General features: G+C 32.4%; 1 protein-coding gene across 1 annotated transcript in view; it reads left to right on the top strand.

The window, feature by feature from the left end:
• LOC117181648 (waprin-Thr1) overlaps nucleotides 1-5800 on the top strand; it is a 14767-nt gene extending 8967 nt beyond the window's left edge. The window contains exons 3-4 of the mRNA XM_033374543.1: nucleotides 2615-2794; nucleotides 5621-5800. Coding sequence (XP_033230434.1) covers nucleotides 2615-2794; nucleotides 5621-5715 — 275 coding nt within the window. The 3' untranslated portion in view covers nucleotides 5716-5800. The remainder of the gene's footprint in view (nucleotides 1-2614; nucleotides 2795-5620) is intronic.
• Nucleotides 5801-7821: the final 2021 nt, after the last annotated feature.

The raw sequence follows: 7821 nt of genomic DNA, 5'->3' as shown, positions 1-7821 counted from the left end.
AAATGGATTTCAGAGGGCAAGGGTGCTCCTTTGTGATGCTTTCGCCCGTTTTTGAAAAAAAAAATTATTCAAGATGCTATGTAACCTCAAATATAGCAAAAACGGTGTTTTTTTCACTTTCAGGTTACGATATCTCGAAAACTGAGGGTGATGGAATTTTTCTGAGGTCGGATTCAGATTCAGCGCAGCAAAAACCTTCGGGTATACTAGGTCTGGTCTCTGGTTCCGGACCTTTGTCAAATTTTGTCGGCCTGTGTTATCCTTTGTGTTTGCAAGTTAGCTTATTTTGTTTAAAAATTAATTTCGTTGCTTAAAAATTTAACTACTTTCTTAAAAAAATTTTTTTGGTTCAAAATTAATTTTTTAGTTGAAAACTCGACTTTTTGGTATGAAATTACTAATTTTATTTGAAAATTCATGTTTTTTGGTTGGAAATTTATTATTTTGGGTTGAAAATTTAAGGATTTTGTTCAAACCTTCTTTTTTTGGTCCAAACTTATTTTTAAATGAAAATTGAACTATTTCATTTTTATTTGCGATTTTTTTTAGTTGCAAATTTATTTTTTTAATGAAAATTCAACTATTTTGTTGAATTTCTTTTTTCTTTGTTTGAAAATTAATTTTTGAACTTAAAAATTGAGTATTTAATTTTAGATTTTTACTTTGTTTGAATTTAACTGTTTGTAATTAAAAGGTGAAAACTAAAAAGAACCGCATTTTCATATAAAAAAAACAACATTTTTTTGCGAAAAATCGTCTTCTGTTCTTTTTGGTTGAATTTTTTTGATTCTGTTTTATTTTAGATTAAAATTTTTTTGTTTTTTCACTTTAATCACTTTGCTTTAAAATTTAAGAAAAAATGTAATTTTTACATGTCAAATTTTGTCGGCCTGTGTTATTTGGCTGTTCGAGCGTCGGGCGAGTTATTGCATCCGGAGCCTCAATTGTGTGAGCATGACCAAGCATGTTTAGCAGAGAGAAAAAAGTTCCACTTTCTCATTTTCTACGAGCATATATTTTTTTAATGATTTGGCATCTTTTAAAATTTTCATCGGACATTATTTATGCGGCTGCTCGAGCGTCGGACATCCGTGTCTCAATTTCGATTTTAATATTCAAAACGTTAAAATTTTAAACATAGGACAATACCTTAAAAAAAGATTAACTTTAAAAATGATTTATATGAAAAGAGATATAAAATCAAGAAACTTTAATGCAGATATATCTAAAGCTGAAGTACCATGTATAATGAGGTTATCACATTTCACAAATTAAAATCTAAACATAAATATAAAATTTTAATTTAACTTTTATAAAATAATTTGATTTTTTCCGGGTAAAAATGTCACATGATATCCTAACTTAACTTTGAAAAATCTGTTATAACGGTTTTAAAATATAACTCTAAAGCTTCGCATCACAGGTATCAGGAAGTACAAAAAATTTGAGCTGCGATGCCGAGAAAAACTACAAAAATAGAATGGTAAATTATGTATCCAAAAACAGAATATCTTTAGTCCTGCATCATAAATGTTTATCTGTAAAAGAATCGGTTAAATTTTTTATTTTAATTTCTCCATATTGTATTATTTCAACAATAAAATTTTGTTTATATGATAGAAAAAGGAAACTACTGTTAAATCATATACATTTATGATGCCTAATTCCTGTATATTTATTTAGTTTTACAGTAAATAAATTACACATAGGATGGAATAGACGATTATATTACAAAATAAATGGATAAAATACATATATAAATTGATGATATAGGATTCAATGACTTCAGAGTCATAATTTGGTTTTAAAAATTATCACGGTGACGCGTTTGAAGGAAACGCGTGCAGGAAATTACTTGAGAAATAAGATAAATTATTATATGGTGAAAAACTGCCAGGACATCGGTAGGCCGTTGCCGCTTTTACCATTCCTCGCAGCTTTCAAAACAACTGACAAAATTGTACGATTATTATAGTTTCATGATGTATTTTCTCTTCCATGTACTTTCTCTTCCATGTACTTTCTCTTCATTTAATATTATAAAAAAAATGTTAACACTGAAATTGATACAACATACACATACACATATGCATATACATATTATTATATATAAGCATGGTTTGCCTTCACGTACTGACGAAAGACGATATGGAAAACTTAATATAAAAAAATCAACCGAATCTCGTACAGATGAATTGCCATGATTTGGAACCAAACAATCAAACATATTCTGTATTTTGAATACAAACAACAACATTCTACTTTTGTAGTTTCCGTCGGCATAGTACCTAATATTTTTTTTACACCTGTCATATATCGCAAATCTTTTTTTAAATACTAATATTTGATATTTTCTGAAGTTGAAAAGTGCATCTTTTATATCTTAAATAAGATGCATAAAACAGCTAAAGCTTGAGGTGGAATCAAAACCATCCAAAAAAGAATTTAGAACAATTTTTGCATCTAGAATAAAACCTACGGCTCTTCTGAGCAATTAAAAACTATAAAAAATTTTTACTAGATGTGACTATAAGTTTAAGATAACGCGATCCTTGTAGGCAAGAAGACATATTTTCATTTACTTCAAAGCTGATGATTATGATTTACGTTACAGATAAAGGAGGAAGTTGTCCATTGAGAAATAGTGTCAGCAAATGTACGCCATCATGTGTGAGTGACTATCAATGCAGTTCTAATGAAAAGTGCTGTCCAAATAAATGTGGAAACCAATCATGTGCTACGCCTAGTTCAACAAATACAGGATCTGACGGAGGTTACAAATCATCGTCTAAAGGTATGAGTATATTATAACAAATATGCATTGTTTTTAAGAAGCAACTATTTTTATCCGAACAAGAAAAAAGTCACCCTAATACCCCCACATTACCCCTACTTTGCTTACCCTAATTTCTTCTTGCTCCCTTCCCCTAATTTCCTCTTAAACCCCCTACTTTCCTTTCCCTCATTTTCTTTACCTTCTACTCCCATTTCCCATAGTTCCCCCTACTTTCCCTTCCTGAATTTCCCACCACTTTCTCTACTTTCTCTCACATCGCTTCCCTTAACATCCCCACTTGCCCCACCCATCGTTTCCCCTATCTTATTTTCCACCGCTATCTCATTCCCTTCTTGATTTCCCCTATTACTCTCCCCTTATATCCACCCTTATATCTCCCCTTATATCCCATTACTCTCCTTACTACCACTCCACTTTCTTCACATCACTCCTTATTTTCCACTTCCCTTAATTTCCCACCCCTTATTCTCCTTCACTTACCCTACCCTTATTTCTCACCACTTTTCCTACTCCCTCTCCCATTATTTCCCAACACTTTCTTTATTTCCCCTTCTCTCAATTCCCCTAAATCTAAGTACTTCCGCAGCTCATATCCTCCCAACTTTTCCACTTTTGTCCTCACTTCGCTTACTTCCCCATCCTCATTTCCCCTCACTTTTTTCACTCCATCCTCACTTACCCTACTGCCCCTACCCTTATTTCTAACTACTTTTGCTTACTCCCTTTCCCCTTATTTCCTGTAAACCTCCTTACTCCCTCACCCCTTATTTCCCATAAATCTCCTTACTCCCTCTTCCCTTATTTCGCATCACTCTCCTCATTTTCTACTCCCTTTACTTTCCCATCCCTCATTTACCCTTACTTTTCTTACTTCCCTAACCCCTTACTTTTCCTATTTCCCCTACTGTTATGTTCTACTAATCTTCTTACTACCACTCCCCTTATTCCCCATCACTCTCCTTAATTTCGCTCCTCTAATTTCCCCTAAATCCCCCTTTTTTCCCAACTCTGACTCCCACTACTTTTCCACTTTTTTCCTCACTACCCTTACTTTCATATCTCTGTCAAAAGACTTATGTGCCAAAAAAGTATTACTCAAATTTGAGTCAAGTACCAAACAATTTCAAAATATGTTCTTTATGATTGAAACTTTTTTAGGGCAGGAGTACCGACAAATTTTCACATTTAATTACAAAATTTTGTTCGATTATGAATAGTGCATAAAGTTGTCTAATTATTCTTTACTAAAAACTTTGGTATTCACTTGCAGATTTTTTTATTAACCTGCAATTATTTTTAATGACATACAATCATTCGTTAAGCGGTGTAATTTGAAGATCCAAATTATAGTTTAGAGCCCACGTTATCTGCGGTTTTTTAGTACTTTATTTTTAAACACTTCCGAAACTAGTGAAATGCAAATCTGTCTCTGAAAAACAAGTATATAGGTGTAATTTTAAACTATTTGCTAAAGATAATTTTTCATAATTTCCTTAAAAACTTCATCAATCTTGCAAAAATTCTGCAATCATATGATGCTTGTGATTATTTAGAAAAATTTTAGTATCGATTTTAAGAGCAATGAAAATATCACTTTATCGAAAATAATATAAACTATACGTGACCATACATTATACATAAGTATAATGATAAAAAATGGATTAATTTTTGTAAGTGACTGTTAAAGAGCCTATTGTAAAGGAAAGAGTCTTTATTCATTGCTTATTTGAATATTGGCAGTACAGAACTAAATAATCATACATTTTCTAAAAATTTGCTAAATATATAAAGAATTCTTAAAATGAAATATACAATGTGTTAAAACGATTGGTTCGAAATCTCATTTTCTAGTCACACTAATAGAAAAATGTTTAAATTTAAACTTAATTCATATTTAGTAAGAATTTTAAACGAGTATTAATAATTTTGTTCTTCCTTTCAATATCGATATTTCGTAAAATTATTATCGTCTATTGAAAAAATATATATTTTATTTTTCATTTACCTTACAGCAAAAAACGTCTCTGATTCTGTGATATCGAGACATTCAATCTTAATTTTCTCGGAACAGAATCATCTATGATAATTTAAAAATTTTTGATTGTGTTTTAATTTTGACAAGTCCTAAATAATTGTTGTACTAGAAAAGTTCCATTCAATTTTTTTACTAGTGTTCGTGATACGAAAAAGTCTTGGGTTTTATAGCAAGAGGGCACATTTACCGATCGAGAAAGGTTCTGTTGCATGCTAAGTTCAGGGTTCTGTTCCATACTGAGTTACCGACATCAAATAATTACCATCGGTCGATGCAGGTATTCGCTGATAATGATATAGCAGCATACACCACATGAAGTCTGATCTATGGCAGGAATCTGTACTACCGACTTAAGGTAATTGTTTTATGAATCATCAGGGAATATAAATTACCGACCGATGATAATTATCCTATGTAGATAACTCAGCAGGTAACAGAACCTTAAACTTAGCATGAAAAAAAACCTTGCGCAATCATATACCACAAGCACTTGTAAAAATTTGGAATATAAATCAAATCGAATTTTTTTAGTCTTTTCTCTCAAAAATAATTTAGGGTTTGTAAAATTAAAAAAAGTGGCCTTTTCGGTACTTTTGTACTAAAATAGTCCTATTGAAACAGTAAATTTTTTCAAATTTTTTCGTACTTTAGTCATAGGGTATAAAAATGAAAAATAATATTAATTAGTTTCTGTAGTGGTAGAATTTAGTCTCAAAAAATAATTTTATGAATAACAAAACCTCTCAATTTCAATTCAGGTAATTTCTCATCAATCTTCTTTCTTGCAGGTGAAGTTGTCTACTGTGCAGGTGTGAAATGCCTTCAATATGAGAAGTGTGAGTTCGACAGAAACTCCAAACGTGATAAATGTGTTCGAACTTGAATATAAAATACCAAAGCCTAATAAAATACTAAAATATACTCTATATTAAAGATAATAATAAATAACCTTTTCTCGCAATAAAAAAGACCCAAATGATAATTTTTTCATTTAATGTTAGTAAGATAGCATCAATGGATCACTGAAAAGTCCCATAAGAGTAAAATATCTGGAGTCACAGAATATCCCTTAATTCTGTTGGGCTCTGTTTGGTTGTTTCCGTACTGTAACACCTCTGGATTTCCACGCCCAATCTGATTTGAATTTCCAAAAAGACTGTTGCCAATGGCGCACTAAGTCCCTGTTATAGCTATGATATGGTTGGTTGTTCTGAAACGTAATCTAATTGGGTTTCCAAACATTATCTAAATACACTCGAACTTGGATTTAAGGCGTCCGGATTTATGTCCTTCCGTGAATTGATGCCGTTGTGAGAGACGCAGCAGGGCCAAGGGAGAGGCTGTTTACATTTCTGGTTCTACCATGCGTCTGGACTGCCTGGATTTACGTCAAGGCCACTGCAAGAAAGCCCCGAAATCCGTCATAAATCCAAGTTCCAGTGTTTGTTTGGATATTTCAACACTGCAAGCTAAGGGAATTTTCAAACTCAATTTAAATTAGAATTCCAAATAGATGATTTTAATGGTGCATCAATTACCAGTTGTTAGGATCTGTTTGGATGATCCAATACTTGAAACTGCAATCCTTTAAACTGCAGAATTTCATACAGCACCGATTCAAATTGCAGAATTTCAAACCGAAACCTTATAAATTGCAGCACCCTGAACTGTAGCATTTCAAACTGCAGCTCTTTAAACTGTAGCTTTCAACTGCGACTCTCTAAACTGCAGCACTTCAAATACCAGCCCTTAAAACTGCTACACTTCAAACTACAGTACTTTAAACTGCAGCGCTTCAAACTCCAGACCTTAGAACAACTCCATTTCAAACTGCAGCAGTTTAAACTGACGTATTTTAAACTGACGTATTTTAAACTGCAGTACTGTAAACTATAGAACTTTATACTGCAAAACTTGAAACTCCAAATATTTAAACTGCGACCCGCTAAAATGCAGCAGTTCAAATTCCAGAACTTTAAACTGCAGCACTTCAAACTCCAGCCAAATGAAACTGCTGAACTTTAAATTGCAGCATATTAAACTACTGCATCTTAAAAAGCGGCATTTTAACTGCAGAACTTTAAACTACAGCACTTCAAACTGCAGACTTTAGAACTGGAGCACTTCAAACCACAACATTTTAAACTTTATTACTTTAAACTGCAGCACTTTGAACTATAGAACTGTATACTGCAAAACTTGAAACTCCAAACATTTAATCTGCGATTCTCTCAAATGCAGCAGTTCAAATTCCAGAACTTTAAGCTGCAGCACTTCAAACTCCAGCCAAATGAAACTGCTGAACTATAAATTGCAGCATATTAAACTACTGAACCTTTAAAAGCAGGTTTTTAACTGCAGCACTTTAAACTACAGCACTTCAAACCACAACATTATAAACTTTAGTACTTTAAACTGCAGCAATCCAAACTATAAAACTTTATAGTGCAAAACTTGAAACTCCAAACCTTTAAACTGCGACCCTCTGAAATGCAGCAGTTCAAATTCCAGAACTTTAAACTGCAGCACTTCAAACTCCAGCCAAATGAAACTGCTGAACTTTAAATTGCAGCATATTAAACTACTGCATCTTAAAAAGCGGCATTTGAACTGCAGAAATTTAAACTACAGCACTTCAAACTGCAGACTTTAGAACTGCAGCACTTCGAACCACAACATTTAAAACTTTAGTCCTTTAAACAGCTTCACTTTAAAATGCAGCTTATTATACTATTGCACTTCAAACAGAAGCACTTTAAACTTCAGCACTTCAAATTCCGAAGTTTAAAACATCTGCATTTGAAACTACAGCTTTTTAAACTGCAGCACTTCGAATTCCAACCCTTCAAACATGATTTTCAAACTGTAGCAATTTAAACTACAGCAGTTCAAATTCCAGTCTTTAAAACTGCAGCACATCAACTATAATATTTTAAACCATAGTACTTAAATTACAGCACTTTGAAATGCAGCACTTTAAACTATAGAA

This window comes from Belonocnema kinseyi, chromosome 10 (assembly GCF_010883055.1).
Source record: "Belonocnema kinseyi isolate 2016_QV_RU_SX_M_011 chromosome 10, B_treatae_v1, whole genome shotgun sequence".
NCBI lineage: Eukaryota > Metazoa > Arthropoda > Insecta > Hymenoptera > Cynipidae > Belonocnema > Belonocnema kinseyi.
This window is presented reverse-complemented; position numbering and strand designations above follow the sequence as displayed.